We start from the raw sequence: 18,790 nt of genomic DNA, 5'->3' as shown, positions 1-18,790 counted from the left end.
TCAAGTAAATGTAACCCAGTAAAATCCAACTTGAGTAAAAGTCTAAAAGTATTTGGTTTGAAATAGTATCAAAATATTGTAATTGCTTAAGTATCAAAAGTATAAATAATTTCAAATTCCTTATAACTAAGCAGAACAAACAGCACCACTTTCAGATAGCCAGGGGTACACTCCAACACTCGGAAATCATTTACAAAGGAAGCATGTGTGTTTAGTGAGTCCACCAGATCAGAAGCATGCTATGCCCGAAGAAGGTGTATAACAGTTCAACAGTATCATAAAACTGTTTAATCTCTGGCACATTTTTGACAGAGTCGTTGAGAGCAAGCGGCTCTTTTTCGGATAGATCCCGCTCATGTTAGCAGCTTAATCATGCGTAAAATGACAGCAGGTCAAATATACTGAGAAAATTCCCACTGTTGGCCTGCCCCAGGTTTTCACGGTGCCCTCTGAACGGCCAAATTACATGATGCAAGTGTGCGAGTTACATTAACTATGCGCTCCAACACCTGTCGCCAGATATTTGCTGCGTCATGCACGCCTCTCTCCATTTCTGCGTCAATAGTGCCATTGAGCTTCCATTGCTCAAACACCAAAACAGGCACCCATGTGAATCTGGGATGTCTCCTGACATGCTTTTTTGAATGTTAGATGGCGCCCATCTCTCCCCCCATTCACCCACGCATCAGATAAGAAAGGGGCACTCCGACCTCTGAACAGCCAGCAAGGCTCACAATACGTACAATCTAGCTTGGCCGAATAACATAACCATGTACGTGGTAATTTGATTCCAACCTTGGTTGTAGTGGTGTAATACGACTCAGAAAAACACCGCCCTTCGTCATCTCTTGGGAATGGGCCAGTAGGCTTACACGAGTCCGGGAATAGCTTGTCCGGCCTGGCTTGTGCTCATAGTCTTATCCGCCAATACCTGACAACTTGTATCCTCCTCTGTCAAAGTTGCTTCTTCTGGCAAGATGGAACAGCTTGGCCTTGGCTCACTTGACCCGCTAAAAGCTGCTGTTGGCGATGATAAACCTACATCCTCTTCTGGTCCCGCTACATTGCTCGTGCTAGCAATGGCTGCACTTGAACTGCATTTGAAAAAGGAATCTAATTGAACTAATTTTGCTTTCTCATTTTTGGCTTTCCTCTTTTGTTCTCCACTTTTGCGTTGATACATTGCTGATTTTTAAATCCGTAATTTTCTATTCTATTTTCTATTCTATTCTATTTTCTATCTTGTTCCAAGATGGCTAACAGTCTGATATGTGTTTTGTTTGTCTTGTCTGTCCGGTGTATATATCGTTTTTCTTCTATATATTTTTAATCTCAATTTCCATCTACGGACTGAACATACTCTCCTGCAACCCACCTCACCCAATGTGGTATGGTTTTGCTATTTTTCTACTTTAGAACCGGAACCCCCAGGCCAGCTAAATAGCTACTAGCTACTAGTCAGTTAGCCACCGGTTAACTCGGACATCAGCCAGCTGTCAATTCCTGCCAGTCTGCACAGCGCGATATCAACACAGAGCATATCGGACTGCTTTTTATTTACCACATCTCCGGATTCTTAACGCAAGCTCTGAACCTTTACACCGGATCATTTCAGCTAGCTAGCTGCTATCCGAGTGGCTACTCCTGGCTAACGTCTCTGTCCCGAAGCAAGCACCAGTTGGCCTGGAGTAGCCTCGAGCTAGGCCCATCTCACGGCTAGCCGAAGAGATCCATCAGACAATTCCTGGGCTTCAATACCTCTTTTGCCAATCACTCAATGCCTAGGTTTACCTCCACTGTACTCACATCCTACCATACCTTTGTCTGTACATTATGCCTTGAGTCTATTCTCCCGCGCCCAGAAATCTGCTCCTTTTACTCTCTGTTCCGAACGCACTAGATGACCAGTTCTTATAGCCTTTAGCCGTACCCTTATCCTACTCCTCCTCTGTTCCTCTGGTGATGTAGAGGTTAACCCTGAAGACCCAGCATCACACCCATTCCCCAGGCGCTATCATTTGTTGACTTCTGTAACCGTAAAAGCCTTGGTTCCATGCATGTTAACATTGGAAGCCTCCTCCCTAAGTTTGTTTTATTCGCTGCTTTAGCACACTCCACCAACCTGGATGTCCTAGCCGTGTCTGAATCCTGGCTTAGAAAGGCCACCAAAAATCCTGAAATTCCCATCCCTAACTATAACATTTTCCAACAAGATATAACTGCCAAAGGGGGCAGAGTTGCAATCTACTGCAGAGAGAGCCTGCAGAGTTCTGTCATACTAACCAGGTCTGTGTCAAAACAATTCAATCTTCTACTTTTAAAAATCCACCTTTCCAGAAACAAGTCTTTCACTGTTGCCATTGGTTATAGACCCCCTTCAGCCCCAAGCTGTGCCCTGGACACCATATGTGAATTGATTGCCCCCCATCTATCTTCAGAGTTCGTACTGTTAGGTGACCTAAACTGGTACATGCTTAACACCGAGCCATCCTACAATCTAAGATAGATGCCCTCAATCTCACACAAATTATTAAGGAAACTACCAGGTACAACCCTAAATCCGTAACCATGGGCACCCTCTTAGATATCATCCTGATCAACTTGCCATCTAAATACACCTCTGCTGTCTTCAACCAGGATCTCAGTGATCACTGCCTCATTGCCTGCATGCGTAATGGGCCCGCTATATGCAACTTTGAAGGGAAGTCAGGAACCAATATACTCAGTCAGTTAGGAAAGCTAAGGCTAGGTTTTTCATCCATAAATTTGCTTCCTGTAGCACTAACTCCAAAAAGTTTTGGGACACCTTAAAGTCCATGGAGAATATGAGCACCTCCTCCCAGCTGCCCAAAGCACTGAGGATAGGAAACATTGTCACCACCGATAAATCTACCATAATCGATCATTTCAATAAGCATTTTTTTTTACGGCTGGCCATGCTTTCCACCTGGCTACCGCTACCCCAGCCAACATCTCTGCCCCCCCTGAAAAACTTGCCCAAGCCCCCCCCCCCCCTGCTTCTCATTCATCCAAATCCAGACAGCTGATGTTCTGAAAGAGCTGCAAAATCTGGATCCCTACAAATCAGCTCTGCTAGACAATCTGGACCCTCTCTTTCTAAAATTATCCGCCAAAATTGTTGCAACCCCTATTACTAGCCTATTCAACCTCTCTTTCATATCGTCTGAGATCCCCAAAGATTAGAAAGCTGCCGGGGTCTCCCCTCTTCAAAGGGGAGACACTCTAGACCCAAACTGTTATAGACCTATATCCATCCTGCCCTGCCATTCTAAAATCTTCAACAGCCAAGTTAACAAACAGATCACTGGCCATTTCGAATCCCAACGTACCTTCTCCACTATGCAATCTGATTTCCGAGCTGGTCATGGGTGCACCTCATCCACACTCAAGGTCCTAAGCGATATCATAACCGCCATCTTCATCAACCTGGCCAAGGCTTTCGACTCTGTCGATCACTGCATTATTATCAGCAGACTCAATAGTCTTGGCTTCTCAAATGACTGCCTCGCCTGGTTCACCAACTACTCAGATAGAGTTCAGTGTGTCAAATCGGAGGGCCTGTTGTCCGGACCTCTGGCAGTTTCTATGGGGGTGCCACAGGGTTCAATTCTCGGGCTGACTCTTTTCTCTCTATATATCAATGATGTTGCTCTTGCTGCTGGTGATTCTCTGATCCACCTCTACGCAGACGACACCATTCTGTATACATCTGGCCCTTCTTTGGACACTGCTGACAAACCTCCAAACAAGCTTCAACGCCATACAACACTCCTTCCGTGGCCTCCAACTGCTGTTAAATGCTAGTAAAACTAAGTGCATGCGCTTCATCCGATTGCTGTCCGCACCCTCCCACCCGACTAGCATCACTACTCTGGACGGTTCTGACTTCGAATATGTGGACAACTACAAATATCTAGGTATTTGGATTGGAGATGCTTAATGTGAGTCTGGAAGGAGAGTTTACAGTTTAACCAGACCTGGTTAAACTGTAAACTCTCCTTCCAAACTCACATTAAGCATCTCGAATCCAAAATTAAATCTAGAAACAGCTTCCTATTTTGCAACAAAGCCTCCTTCACTCATGCTGCTAAACATACCCTCGTAAAACTGACTATCCTACCAATCCTTGACATCAGCGATGTCGTTTACAAAATAGCCCCCAACACTCTACCCAGAAAACTGGATGTAGTCTATCACAGTGCCATCTGTTTTGTCACCAAAGACTCATATACTACCCACCACTGCGACCTGTATGCTCTCGTTGGCTGGCCCTCACTACATATTCGTCGCCAAACCCACTGGCTCCAGGTCATCCATAAGTCTTTGCTAGGTAAAGCCCCACCTTATCTCAGCTCACGGGTCACCACAGCAACACCCACCCATAGCACGCCCTCCAACAGGTATATTTCAGTGAATATCCCCAAAGCCAACATTTCCTTTGGCCGCCTTTCCTTCCAGTTATCTGCTGCCAATGACTGGAACAAATTGCAAAAAATCACTGAAGCTGGAGTCTTATATCTCCTTCTCTAACTTTAAGCATCAGCTATCAGAGCAGTTTACCGATCACTGTACCTGTACACAGCCAATCTGTAAATAGCACATCCAACTACCTCATCCCCATATTATTACTTATGTAACAGTATAACTTTAGACCGTCCCCTCGCCCATACCCGGGCGCGAACCAGGGACTCTCTGCACACATCAACAACAGTCACCCACGAAGCATCGTTACTCATCGCTCCACAAAAGCCTCTTCAACAGAGCAACAGAAGCCTCTTGCAGAGCAAGGGGAACCTCTACTTCAAGGTCTCAGAGCAAGTGACGTCACCAATTGAAACGCTATTTAGCGCACACCACCGCTAACTAGCTAGTCGTTTCACATCTGTTACACTTACCCTCTTTCTCTTTTGCACCCCAGTATCTCTACTTGCACATCATCATCTGCACATCTATCACTCCAGTGTTAATGCTAAATTAATATTTATTGCCTACCTCCCTACTCTTCTACATTTGCACACACTGTACATAGATTTTAAATGTTTTCTATTGTGTTATGATTGTATGTTTGCTTATGTGTAACTCTGTGTTGTTGTTTTTGCCACAATGCTTTGCTTTATCTTGGCCAGGTCGCAGTTGTAAATGAGAACTTGTTCTCAACTGGCCTACCTGGTTAAATAAAGGTGAAATTAAAAAATAAAAATAAAATAAATTGTTTTCCCTCTTGATAGCTAGCTCAACAGTTGCTTAAAAACGATGACAGAAACAACAACGCTTTGGAGAGTATTTGCACAATGAATCCCAGAATGCATTATATTGTAGCGACCCGCACAGACAGCTGTGTGTTATGTGTTAGGCTAGGAGGTGGTTGTGTTGTACTGACCAGTACCCGGTGTTCGCGGGGCCCGACATGTCAATCAACCTGCTATCTGCCAATCACGGGAATGCCTGGAATGTTCTGATGCCGGGCATCCTGGTGGTTGGCGGAGTGGCGTGGAGGGGGGTTGGGCAGGGGGGTGGAGCATTGGAAGTTAAGACCAGGTTCAGCTTTTGTTCTCTCTCTCTTACGTCTGGGCTTCACAAGAGAAGGTCACGATTGGCTTGTGGGTTATCTGTCATCTTTTTGGCGTGTGCTACGGCCCAAACAGTAGCCTGTGTAAAGTTGGTTTAATAAACCGTCAATTCGCAAACTCAAGCCTCTGTCTGGACAATTGTTCATTTATGATCTAGTCAGGTCATTACATTGGTGTCAGAAGTAAAAACGTTGATACAAGTTAGCCAGCTAGCTAGCTGACTTATGTGGCTAGCTACCGTAGGTGAGAACGGGGATTGAAAATGCTTCGAGGGAATCCGAAAGTGAAGGTGGAGGTAGGGGACGATTATGGCCAAGGAGGTGTGTGTGAATGGACGTCGGGGTTCTGTCTGAGGAGATCGCCAGGGCGTCGGAGCGCAGAGGCCGCTTGAGGGAGGACGTTAGAGCGATGGCGGATGAAGCGGGCATGAGTGCTTCGTCGACTGTATTTCGCGCGGATTCTGGTGGGCGGACCGAAGTGGTGACGTCGACGCGGCGTGACGAGGAATCTGGGGCTCAGGATGTAAACAAACATGGCGGCGCCCAGTTCCCGGCTGCGTCCGTATCTGTTAAGACCCCGAAGTATTCCGGTAAGGCGGATTGGGAAGCTTTTCATGCTCAGTTTGAACTGTTAGCTCATTTTAGGGGGTGGTCGGATGAAGAAAGGGCACTGCAGTTGGCTTTATGCCTCACGGATGAAGCTCTGGCCTGTTTGATATTGATTAGCCCCGAGGACAGGCATGATTATGGTGCTTTAGTGGGAGCACTGAGGAGGCGCTATGGACAGTGTGTACAGCCCGGGCTACTGCGCTCCGAACTGAGTAATAGACGCAGGCAGCCTGGAAAGCCTCTACGGGTGCTAGCTAATGACATTGAGAGCCTCTCTCGGCGGGCATATGCTCACATGCCCCCCCTCCGTGCAGAGCGAGCTAGCACGGGACCAGTTCATACAGGCGCTCTCTCCTACGGAGCTGCGCATACAGACCCAGCTGGCTCATCCTGAGTCATTGCAGACAGCCTTGGAGATGGCTTTGGAGAGGGAGCTGGTGTGGGCTGGGGCTTCAGCTGGGGCTTTGGTGGGGGTGCAGGGAGACACACCCTCTGTGCGAGCTGGGGGGGCAGAGCAGCCCGGAGCCGGAAAAGCCTGCTTGGGTGGCCGAAATGACAAAACTCATTCGTGCTGTGTCGCTACAGGCGGAACGAAACACACGCCCTGGTCCCAGGGTCTGCTGGGGTTGTGGCCAGCCAGGCCATCTGCGCCGAGATTGCCCCATGTCCCCCAGAGCTCAGGGAAGCGGCTCGGGGTCCGCATAGACCGGGTAGTGCGGACCCCTGGCTTTCTATCCCAACCACCATCATCTTCAGGAGGAGCCCACCGGCACAGACGGGAAGCAAGGCTCCACTTCCCCCAGAAGCAGACGAGGGCAAGCGGATGGAGCCTGTTGTTGTGGTGGGCCGGACCTGTGTTGGGGACTTTTGTCATGTCCCTGTCACTGTGGAGGGGGTGCCCTGCTCCGCCCTGGTGGACACTGGGTCCACAGTAACCCTGGTGAGGCCAGATATTGTGCCAGGTTGGACTCAGTGTGAGCCTACAACTGTGCAGCTCCGCACAGTCACAGGTGAGCTGGCACCCATGAAAGGGAAGGGAATAATGACTCTGACAGTAGGGGGCAGGACTGTGCGTCATCCTGTGTGGGTGGCGGCTGTGCAGGACCCTTGTATCCTGGGGTTGGACTTTCTTAGGAGCACAGGCTGCCAGTTAGACCTAAATAGGGGCACACTGAGCTTCCAGGGAGGGACGGAAGTCACCATGGCCCCCCCTAATGTCACATTCACTCAACCCAACAAACCCTTTACTCCAACAGTTAAAGCAGCAGAGACTCATGGCTGCGCCCCCTCCCCCACAGCTGTGTGTGACTTTTCCCCAGTCCCCCTGTCACCTACGGCGGTGTGTTACGTTCCCCCAGCTACCTCCATGACACAGCCCTCTGTGAGCCCGGGCCGCACCCCCCCCCAGCCCAGCTACCCCAGATGGGAGAGGAGAGGACACTGTCTGCAGTGAGGGAGATATGGGGGAGGAACTGTGTTGGTCTTGACCCCGAGCAGCAGGAACGGTTGTGGCAGTTGCTGTTTGAATTCAGAGACAGCTTTGCGTTGAGTGAGGAAGAGGTGAGTCAGACTCATCTGGTGCAGCATGAGATCGACACAGGTGATCAAATCAAATCAAATCAAATCAAATGTATTTATATAGCCCTTCGTACATCAGCTGATATCTCAAAGTGCTGTACAGAAACCCAGCCTAAAACCCCAAACAGCAAACAATGCAGGTGTAAAAGCACGGTGGCTAGGAAAAAATGCTCGACCCATCAAGATGCGTCCCCGCCGTATCCTGCTGGCACGCCAGGAGGCGGCAGACAAGGCTGTGTTGGAGATGCAGCGGGCAGACTTCATTGAGCCCTCAGACAGCCCCTGGGCGGCGCCAGTCGTCATGGTTCCGAAGAAGGGGGGCAAGCTGAGGTTCTGTGCGGACTACAGGCGGCTGAATGAGGTAACCAGGAAGGACTCATACCCCATACCACGTATCGATGAGTCGCTGGACCTGGTTAGGGGGTCCTCCTGGTTCTCCTCACTAGACCTCCGCAGTGGCTACTGGCAGGTGCCCCTCTCCCCAGAGGCCAGAGCCAAAACTGCGTTCTCCACTAACAGAGGACACTGGCAGTTCAAGGTCCTGTGCTTTGGCCTGTGCAACGCTCCAGCTACTTTTGAGCGTTTGATGGACAGGGTGCTGGATGGCATCCCCCGACAGCAGTGTCTGGTATACATCGATGACATCCTGGCCCATGGCAGCTCCTTCCAGTCAGCCCTGGGGGCGCTACGGCGTGTGCTGGAGAGGGTGGCTGCCGCAGGTCTGAAGCTCCACCCCGAGAAGTGCCACTTCATGAGGAGAGAGGTGTCCTTCTTGGGCCACCGAGTGGGGAAGGAGGGGATCAGCACCATGGAGGACAAGGTAGGGGCTGTCAGAGACTGGCCCACCGCCACCGACCAGCGTCAGCTGAAGAGCTTCCTGGGCCTGGCCTCGTACTACAGGAGGTTTGTACGGGGCTTCTCAAGCGTCGCTGCTCCACTGAACCGCCTGCTGCCGAAGGACAAGGCTTTCACTTGGACAGTGGAGTGTGAGGAGGCGTTCAACACCCTCAAACGTGCACTGATCGAGGCCCCCGTGCTCGCCCCCCCTGACCTCACCTTGCCCTTTATCCTGGACACAGACGCGAGCAATGTGGGCATGGGTGGGGTGCTGGCCCAGGTGGGGCCAGAGGGGGAGAGAGTGGTGGCGTACTTCAGCAAAACATTTGACAAACATGAGCGCCGCTACTGTGTCACCCGGCGGGAGCTCTTGGCTGTTGTGGCTTCCGTCAAACACTTCAAGTACTACCTGGGTGGTCTGCCCTTTACTGTAAGGACTGACCACTCTGCTCTCCAGTGGCTCATGTCTTTCAGAGAGCCAGAGGGGCAGGTGGCACGCTGGTTGGAGGAGCTTCAGCTGTATGACTTCACGGTGGTGCTCAGGGCAGGGGCACGCCACTCCAACGCCGACGCCATGTCCCGTCGGCCCTGTACTGCAGACGGCTGCCGCCACTGTGAACGGAGAGAGGGACGGGAGAGAGAGCTGCGGGCAGAGGAGGGTGTCTGGGCCACAGTGTGTCGGGCGAGCGGGCCTGTCTGCTGTGAGCTGCAGACTGTCGACGTGGCTGAATGGCGGCAGCAGCAGGGACGGGACACAGACCTACAGCCAGTGCTACAGTGGGTAGAGGCGCAGGTGAGGCCACCATGGGAAGAGGTGACAGCGCTCTCACTCGCGACCAAAGGGTTGTGGTCGAAGTTTGAGAGACTGCGGCTGGCTGATGGCGTGCTACAGCGGGCATGGAAGGAGTCAGCTACGGGAGAGGAGAGGTAGCAGGTGGTGGTCCCAAAAGCATTGCGGGAGGCTGTGCTCCAGAGTACTCATGGGGGGGTGGGGACTGGACACTTTGGGGTCACAAAAACACTGCGCCGTCTCCGTCAGGGCTTCTACTGGGGGCAGCACAAGAGGGATGTGGAGGACTTTTGTCGCCGCTGTGACAACTGCACAGCGAGAAAGGGCCCCCCAGGCCGCTCTCATGCTCAGCTCCAACAGTTCCCCGTGGGGGCTCCCATGGAGAGGGTGGGAGTGGATGTAGTTGGGCCGTTCCCCACCACAGACAGTGGAAACCGCTGGGTGCTCACGGCCATGGACTATTTCACAAAATGGCCCGAGGCCTATGCTCTGCCTGACCAGGAGGCAGAGACCATCGTCGACGCCCTGACAGCGGGGATGTTCAGCAGTTTTGGAGCTGCAGAGTCCATCCACAGCGACCAAGGCAGAAACTTTGAGTCCTGTGTGTTCGCCACCATGTGTGAGAGGCTGGGTATGCACAAGACCCGCACTACTCCTCTCCATCCTCAAAGTGATGGCCTTGTGGAGCGCTTCAACAAAACGCTTGGACAGCAGCTGGCCATCGTCTCTTCCAAACACCAGCGTGACTGGGACAAGCACCTGCCTATGGTCCTCATGGCATGCCGCTCCGCCGTCCAAGACTCCACCTCCTGCACGCCTGCCCTCCTCATGCTGGGGAGAGAGATCCGCACCCCTGCGGAGATGGCGTTTGGTCAGCCCCTGGATAGCCCTCATGTTCCTCCGGGGCCGGAGTATGCCCGGAGACTCCAGGACCGCCTGGAGACAGCCCACACCTTCGCCAGAGAGCAGCTGGTGAATGCAGGTGTGAGGCAGAAAGGAACTATGACGTGCACACCCGCGGAAGGCACTTTGTGGCTGGGGAGCTGGTCTGGGTCTACAGCCCCCTAAGGAAAAAAGGCAGATGCAACAAGTTGGACAGTCACTGGGTGGGACCCTGCAGTGTCCTGGAGAGGGTAGGGGAGGTTGTGTACCGGGTGCAGCTTCCTCCCAGGGGGAGAAAGGTGGCACTGCACCGGGACAGGTTAGCCCCATACAGAGGGGCCTCTTCTCCCCAAACCCCAGGAACCCCCACAATTCCCCTCTCTGGCAATGACATTCTCCAGGCACCCACCCTCAGGTGCCGCAGAAAAGGCTCCAGACAGCCCACTCCCCCTGTCTCCCCCCCTGTGTCACCGCGTGGTTCCCCAGAGCCACGGACTGTATTACCCGTTCCCGCTTCCTTGTCCCCCATATCCCTGCCTTCATCCCCTGGTTCCCAGAGGGGCACTCTGCGACCATCACGGCCACGCAGGCAAAGGAGACCTCCGGGTCGCTTCAGAGACTTTGTTTGTTCCCTCGGGGACGAGGGACTTTGTGGTGGGGGGGCTGTGTAGCGACCCGCACAGACAGCTGTGTGTTATGTGTTAGGCTAGGAGGTGGTTGTGTTGTACTGACCAGTACCCGGTGTTCGCGGGGCCCGACATGTCAATCAACCTGCTATCTGCCAATCACGGGAATGCCTGGAATGTTCTGATGCCGGGCATCCTGGTGGTTGGCGGAGTGGCGTGGAGGGGGGTTGGGCAGGGGGGTGGAGCATTGGAAGTTAAGACCAGGTTCAGCTTTTGTTCTCTCTCTCTTATGTCTGGGCTTCACAAGAGAAGGTCACGATTGGCTTGTGGGTTATCTGTCATCTTTTTGGCGTGTGCTACGGCCCAAACAGTAGCCTGTGTAAAGTTGGTTTAATAAACCGTCAATTCGCAAACTCAAGCCTCTGTCTGGACAATTGTTCATTTATGATCTAGTCAGGTCATTACAATATTATCTTAACATGGTATTGAAACTATTGAATAATATGATTTATTTAGCACATTAATTTGATTTATTGTCATCAATACACTAAAATATCACCCTGGCTTATGTAGTGGCAAAAAAAAACATTTTGTTGGTGAAACCATTAGTTGGATCATTTATCATATAGCATAGGTTAAAGCAAGCTTCTTTTCTACTCGAAAACTTAATAGGCCAGTGTCAGCAATTAATGCTTAGGCATGGTGGTGTGGTATTCAAATTATATAATGTGCCCACGGCTCTGCAGATCTGGACCTGTACGGAGGGACCTGGAGTGACTGCACCGGCTGACGCTTCGCCACTGACTACTGCTGATAATTCATTAATACTAACTTAATGGCAGAGTGAGAGAGAGGCTAATGGTCAAAACTTGGTAGCCTATGTAAGCTGTGCTAGCTGGGGCTGGATAGGATAGTCTTTTGAACGATCCTTGGCCAGTGTGTACACAGATAGTGCGCGAAACCACTCACTCCCTGTCTTGTCTGTCAGTAAAGCCATCAAGGCAGCTAGCTAATTAACTCACATTACTTGTTGGTGGCCCTTATTGTAACTAACCTATCGAAAAGCTTGCTAGCTGGAGCAATGGTCATGTAACGTCAGATAGTCACATAGCTTTTACTTTGAAACCGATAGAACACGTAACCTGTTGCAGCTGCTCCTCTACACGCCCAAACAGTCTCTGCTCATTAATTCAATATTTTGGGTGACAGAAAAAGGAATTCATGCAGTCGAAATTATTATCCGTCTTCGTTGTTTAAGGACGGATATTGATTAAAGAAACCGTGCACGGATCAATCCAATCGGATTACTGTTTTTACACTTACCTGTTGGAATATAAAATGATGAGAATGGAAAGGAAAATGTTTTTTTTAACAAAATTGTGTACTGTACTCATCTTTACAAACTGTGTTTCAGGTGAGGCAAATGGGCTATTAAAATATAGCCTACAATCCTAAAAGCTATACACTAGACAAATAGTGTGGATAAATAAAATACTTATGCACATAGACCTACTGCATTATTTAAAAGCCATAATGTCCATATCTTTTGTTGATAACTTCTTGGGACTGCTTGGGACCAGCCTGATTTACAGTACAGGCAATGCACCCTGTGACCCTCTCATGAAAAGGCACACTGTACCTAATGTACCTAATGTCAATGTCTAACATTACATGTAGTTAAACTGATCTTGCTCTTTTTGTAGGGGACTATCCCAAGGCACAGAACGTTTCTTGGTTGTCTATCAACTTCAAAACACTGCTTTTGTGGGATCCTGAACCCACCAACTATTCATACACCGTTGAATATTCAGTGTAAGTAAATCATTCACATACTGATATTACTGGTTTATGCATTTACAGGAAGAGAGAACAATTTCAATCATTCCATGGAATAGTGTGTTTATCGGGCACTTCAATCATTATTGAATAGTTGGTTAAAAAAGGTCAGTTGCCGACATATCAAGTTATTACCAAATGCTGCATTACTGCCTTATACTATTCATTAAATGAAACGTCTCCATGAAATATTAAAAAGTTGTTGCCTATAATCACATTATCATGGGAGGTCTGCACTAACCTATTCCCAGTCTCAGTCTCTGACCCAGAAGAGTCAGGGTCAGGACTGATGCGATCAGACTACACTATTGATCTGCTAAAAGGGTTTTCAGAAATGCATGCATCTTATACACAGAAAAAGTCAATGGTGTACATTTAACTTGGAAAGTTTCAAATGTACACAATTTTCAGTGAACATATGATCCCCACTGTACTGGTCTTAAAATAACACTTTTGAAAGCGGTAAAGATTTAACTGTGTTTCCGTGTTCCCTTTTTACTCTTGAATTGTTCAAAGGAACTCGATTGTAGTGTTAGCATAGCTCTACTGTAGAGTAATACGCAACACCTACAGTGTAAAACATAACACTTGATTCAGAGTAAACTGGACTCACTTTGCTTAGTGCTGACGCTGTTACACTTTCTCAGTGTAAGAAGTTAAAACCTTTAGTGTTACAGTAAATCATTTTTGGTGTTGTTTTAACACTGGATGGTGTAAAGCCTAATTTGCAGATTTCCCAGGGTTCATTTTCTTTTTGACTAAATCGTAGAGTTAATACCCATGACTATATTTGTTAGTTGTTGAATTCATTCCTTTTGAAGTCCTGTGGCTTTCACCAAGTGAGTTCCTAGGCGAATGTTATCATTAAAATGAAACTATGACAATACATTACATATTGTATATCATAAGGTCTTGCTTATTGGCCTAGTTGATGGCCCATTTTTACTCTAACACGGTAGTGTTAGTAAACACCTGGTTAAAAGGCCTCATCAGGCCTGCAAATCACATTATGCTGGCTTGTAAAGTGATATGGAAATCCTGTTGCAATCCAGCCAGTTAGGTATCCAAGTTAGATATTTTTATTCACCAGGAACCTGCATTCTTAATTAATTGACATGGTTAGTAAACTTAATTTTTAAAAACAGTACTTAAACCATTTAAATGGGAACAACTATTTCCTTAATGGGTGCTATAAATCTTACTAACTGATTGGATTAGTTGTAAAAAATGTGTTCTATATCTTGGTGTAGCATAAGATTAATTAATCAATCAATCAATCAATGTTGGCAACATGCAAAAACACAGATATTAAAAACAATCCTAAAAAACATGCTGGGAAATATGAAAATAACAGGTGTGGTTTTGATGGGACTGTTTTAATGTCAACATTGTAAAACAATAACTCTGTTTATTAACACCAACACTTTATTTTACACCACTGAGTGTTATTTTACACCACTTTAACTCCTGAATGAACACTAGAAATGTTACTGAAAAATCAACACCGGCCAATTTTCTGTGTACCGTCGAATAGATCAAGGGAGTTTGGAGCTGAAAATAGAAAAAATACAAATATTTTTTTATGAAGTACAATGTGTGTGATATGTGGTGCAAAGAGCTCAATACTATGATTCAAGTCAAAGATTCATATTTGGTACTTTTCTTATTGTTGAACTAAGATTCCAATCCAGACCCAATGAATGACCTAAATGCAACAAAAAAACATGTTTGAAGATAATGATAATCCTTTGACTGAAACCTACAATTATGTCTATTTCAGTATTGGCCAGAACAGAGAGAGGAACGCTAACAGTATCAGAACGATGTTGTGACTGTATCATAAATATCTTCTTTATTTCAGAATCGGTCAGAACAGAAAGAAGAACCAACACTGTATCAGGACTATGGAGACAGAGTGTGACCTGTCCAACTCTCTGGTGGACCTGAAGGCCATATACTCCGCTGATGTCCTCTCAAAACCCCTACTTGGTGTGAACTCTGACCTCATAGAGTTCCCCCACACAACCTCGGAGAGGTTCAGCCCTTACAATGACAGTAGGTACCCCAGCCATACAATGACACATTTTTTGCATGCCCTGATACATGGCTGTTGACACCTGTGGTGCCATAGGAATCAACAGCCATGTATCAGGCCCATTTTCTGCATGCCAGTGTAGAAATGTTGGTTCTTCTATAAATCACAGGGAGAAAGAAGAGTGTGCGCCAGGTGTGACAAGCAGCTTGTCAACCTCTCATGGTATTTCCCTTCCAGCGCTTATAGGTAGACCTGAGTTCAAGATCGAGGTGAGCAAAGACAAGAGGAAGATCACCCTGCATGTAGAAGACCCTCCCACAGCCCTGTTCAATGAGCAGAACCAACAGAGAACCATCCGGGACGTCTTCGCTGATGAACTGCAGTACAAAGTCACCTTTGGAAAAGCAACAAGCACTGGCAAGGTAAGCTTAAAGGGGAGGGTAATAAAAATGGCAGCCCTACACTAGATATTTACATTTCCTAAAAGTACTCTAGGGCCTGGGGTCGAACCAAGTGAGACAGACGTTCATCAATGATGTATGCTCCTTAAAGGTTCAAGCTAAGGAATATAATTATGATGAACAAAAAGATAAATGCAACATGTAAAGTGTTGGTCCCATGTTTGATGAGCTGAAATAAAAGATCTCTGAAATGTTCCATATGCAAAAAAGCTTATTTCTCTCAATTGTTTTGCGCACATTTCTTTACATCCTTGTTAGTGAGCATTTCTCCTTTGCCAAGATAACCCATCCACCTGAAAGGAGTGGCATTACAAGAAGCTGATTAAACAGCATGATCATTACACTTGTGCATATTGTGCTGGGAACAATGAAAGGCCACTCTACAATGTGCAGTTTTGTACCATTATGTCTCAAGTCTTTGTGTGCATTTAGTTGGCATGCTGACTGCAGGAATGTCCACCAGAGCTGTTGCCAGAGCTGTTTTAGAGCATTTGTCAGTAAGTCCAACCGGCCTCACAACCGCAGACCACGTGTTACCACACCAGTCCAGGATCTCCACATCCGGCTTTTTCACCTGTGGGATGGTCTGAGACGAACCACCCGGAATGCTGATGAAACTGTGGGTTTGAACAACCGAAGAATTTCTGCACAAACTGTCAAAAACTGTCTCAAGGAAGCTCATCTGCGTGCTCGTCGTCCTCACCAGAGTCTTGACCTGACTGCAGTTTGGCGTCGTAACCAACTTCAGTGGGCAAATGCTCACCTTCGATGGCTACTGGCATGCTGGAGAAGTGTGCTCTTCACGGATTAATCCCGGTTTCAACTGTACTGGGCAGATAGCAGACACTGTGTATGGCGTCGTGTGGACGAGCGGTTTGCTGATATCAACATTGTGAACAGTGCCCCATGTTTGCGGTGGAGTTATGGTACGGGCAGTCATAAGCTACGGACAACAAACACAATTGCATTTTATTGATGGCAATTTGAATGCACAGAGATACCGTGACTAAATCCTGAGGCCCATTGTGGTGCCAATCATCCACCGCCATCCCCTCACGTTTCAGGATGATATTGCATGGCCCTATGTTGCAAGGAGCTGTACACAATTCCTGAAAGCTGAAAATGTCCCAGTGTTTCTATGCCCTGCATTCTCACCAGCCATGTCACCCATTGAGCATGTTTGGGATGCTCTGGTTTGACGTGTACGACAGCATGTTCCAGTTCCCGCCAATATCCTCCAACTTCGCACATTGAAGAGGAGTGGGACAACAGGCCACAATCAACAGCCTGATCAACTCTATGCAAAGGAGATGTGTCGTGCTGCATGAGCAAATGATTGTCACACCAGATACTGACTGGTTTTCTGATCCATGCCCCTACCTTTTTTTTATGTATCTGTGACCAACAGATGCATATCTGTATTTCCAGTCATGTAAAATCCATAGATTAGGGCCTAATGAATTTATTTCAATTGACTGATTTCCTTAAATGAACTGTAACTCAGTAAAACCTTTGAAATTGTTGCAAGTTGTGTTTATATTTTTGTTCAGTATAAATTAAATGCACTAAGTGGATGATTAGCAAGCTTACTTCTGATTATATTGCATGGGGAATCTCTCTGTGTGTGTTATGCATATTTGATGTTTTTATGATAGTAAAACAGTAATGAACAAGTTATACAAAATTAAATATATCAGAAGACATGCCTTCTTTATGTATTTCTCCCTCTAGAAAACAAAGATCTCTGCAAGCAGTGAGATAGAGCTAGAAGAGGGGGATATAGATCCTGGGGTGAGTTACTGCTTCAACGTCCAGGCCTACATCCCCTCCCGCAGCACAGACAATCAGCTGGGAGAGCTCAGTCAAAGACAGTGCTCACCGGGCGACGATAAGTCTGTCTTTGAAGGTAAGGATACTAACAATGCCAAGGTTGTGGGTTCAAGTCCCACAGGGATCACATACTAAAATGGAATGCTCTCATTGTCTCTGTACTGCAAATGGCTTTGGATTAAAGCATCTGCTAAGTGGTATACGTATATATGGGGTGGGAGGGTAGCCTAGTGGTTAGAGAATTGAACTAGTAACCAGAAGGTTGCAAGTTCAAATCCCCGAGCTGACAAGGTACAAATTTGTCATTCTGCCCCTGAACAGGCAGTTAACCCACTGTTCCTAGGCCGTCATTGAAAATAAGAATTTGTTCTTAACTGACTTGCCTAGTAAAATAAAAATATTATCGGGATAAATAGTACTTCTGAGGTGTACTGTAGCAGGGTTGGTGTCTTTTATTTTCCAGTATACATTTCTGGCTCATGGGTCAGCCATTATCTTTTTGACAAGTTGTGTTCAATAAGGAAATCTGGCCCTGTTTTAATATATTCTGTAACTCGATAATTCATGTTGGCCATTATATTTTTAAGGGAGTTCAGATATGCATCTGTGGTACTGAAGATATCGAATCCTTAGCCACTTAGCTAATGCCAAGTCCTAGTATGACAAATGTAGAATCATTCATGTGCATCTTACTCGCTGTGAGGAATGATGAGAAGAGGGTTAGAGGTGCTGATCTTATCTCCTAGTGGGCCAATCGGGATGGGAATGCGAAGGATAAAATAAGCAAATTAATTACTAATGTTTAGACTGAATGTGAAATGCAACACTGGAGAAGTCCTTTCCTAAAAGTACTCTAGGGCCTGAGTGTGTGTGTGTGTGTGTGTGTGTGTGTGTGTGTGTGTGTGTGTGTGTGTGTGTGTGTGTGTGTGTGTGAGTGTGTGTGTGTGTGCGTGTGCGTGCGTGTGAATCATTGTCCAGCCCAATAATGGTCGACAACCCTGTTTCTTCTCCAGAGTATGGGATCGGAGTGATCGTTGGGTTCATCCCAGCCGCTTTCGGGGCCCTAAGCGAGATTCGGTTGTGGGGGGGCTCCAACCTCGCGGCAAAACATTTTAGTGGAGACGATGGAGAGAAGCCTTAGGTTAATTTCCTACAATTCTACACATTTTGCCATGGGCCATATAGAAAATATATTGATGCTTTAAAGGTTTGAGGGCTCCGTAGATAGGTTATATGTTTAAACTAAATTGTTTTGCGTGAGTATTGTCTGGACATCTTTAATATATGAATAACAAACAGTTAGATGACAGAACATGATGTAAAATAATCAGAGCAAAATGAAACACAACTGTGGAATGTGGTACTAATATGGTACTCTGTTTGATTGTGATGGCATGTTCATAATAAAGTCTTGTCATTCATTTGTGGTAATGTGTTTTTCTTTGATTTGAGACACTGTTGAAGAGTGGGGGAAGGTTACGCAAATTGAGTGTTATCACAGCAGACATCAGTCTTATGTAGTTTCCTGCAAAAAGGGTCTAACTAGCAGCACCTACAGGTCATTCAACTGACATTAGTGTCACACAACAACTTGTAATTAAAACTTTCAAAACATTATACAATTACAATTCTGTGAAAATCTTATGCACACATTTTTTGGGGGAGTCCAAGGCAAATACTTTAAAAACACAAAGGTTAAAAGATCAATGGAAATGG

At 47.1% G+C, this 18,790-nt stretch overlaps 1 protein-coding gene across 1 annotated transcript; it reads left to right on the top strand.

Moving 5' to 3' along the window:
- The first annotated feature begins 12,020 nt into the window (after nt 1–12,020).
- Nucleotides 12,021–18,295, top strand: LOC115105054 (tissue factor-like). The gene is made up of 6 exons (XM_029626596.2): nt 12,021–12,326; nt 12,616–12,724; nt 14,610–14,803; nt 15,021–15,205; nt 16,976–17,150; nt 18,088–18,295. Exons 1-6 carry the CDS (start codon nt 12,251–12,253, stop codon nt 18,213–18,215), a joined length of 867 nt encoding a protein of 288 aa, XP_029482456.1. The 5' UTR covers nt 12,021–12,250; the 3' UTR covers nt 18,216–18,295.
- Nucleotides 18,296–18,790: the final 495 nt, after the last annotated feature.

The sequence above is a fragment of the Oncorhynchus nerka genome, linkage group LG22, assembly GCF_034236695.1.
Source record: "Oncorhynchus nerka isolate Pitt River linkage group LG22, Oner_Uvic_2.0, whole genome shotgun sequence".
NCBI classification, from domain to species: Eukaryota; Metazoa; Chordata; class Actinopteri; order Salmoniformes; family Salmonidae; genus Oncorhynchus; species Oncorhynchus nerka.
The sequence above is the reverse complement of the archived record's forward strand: the minus strand, read 5'-3'. Positions and strand labels throughout refer to the sequence as shown.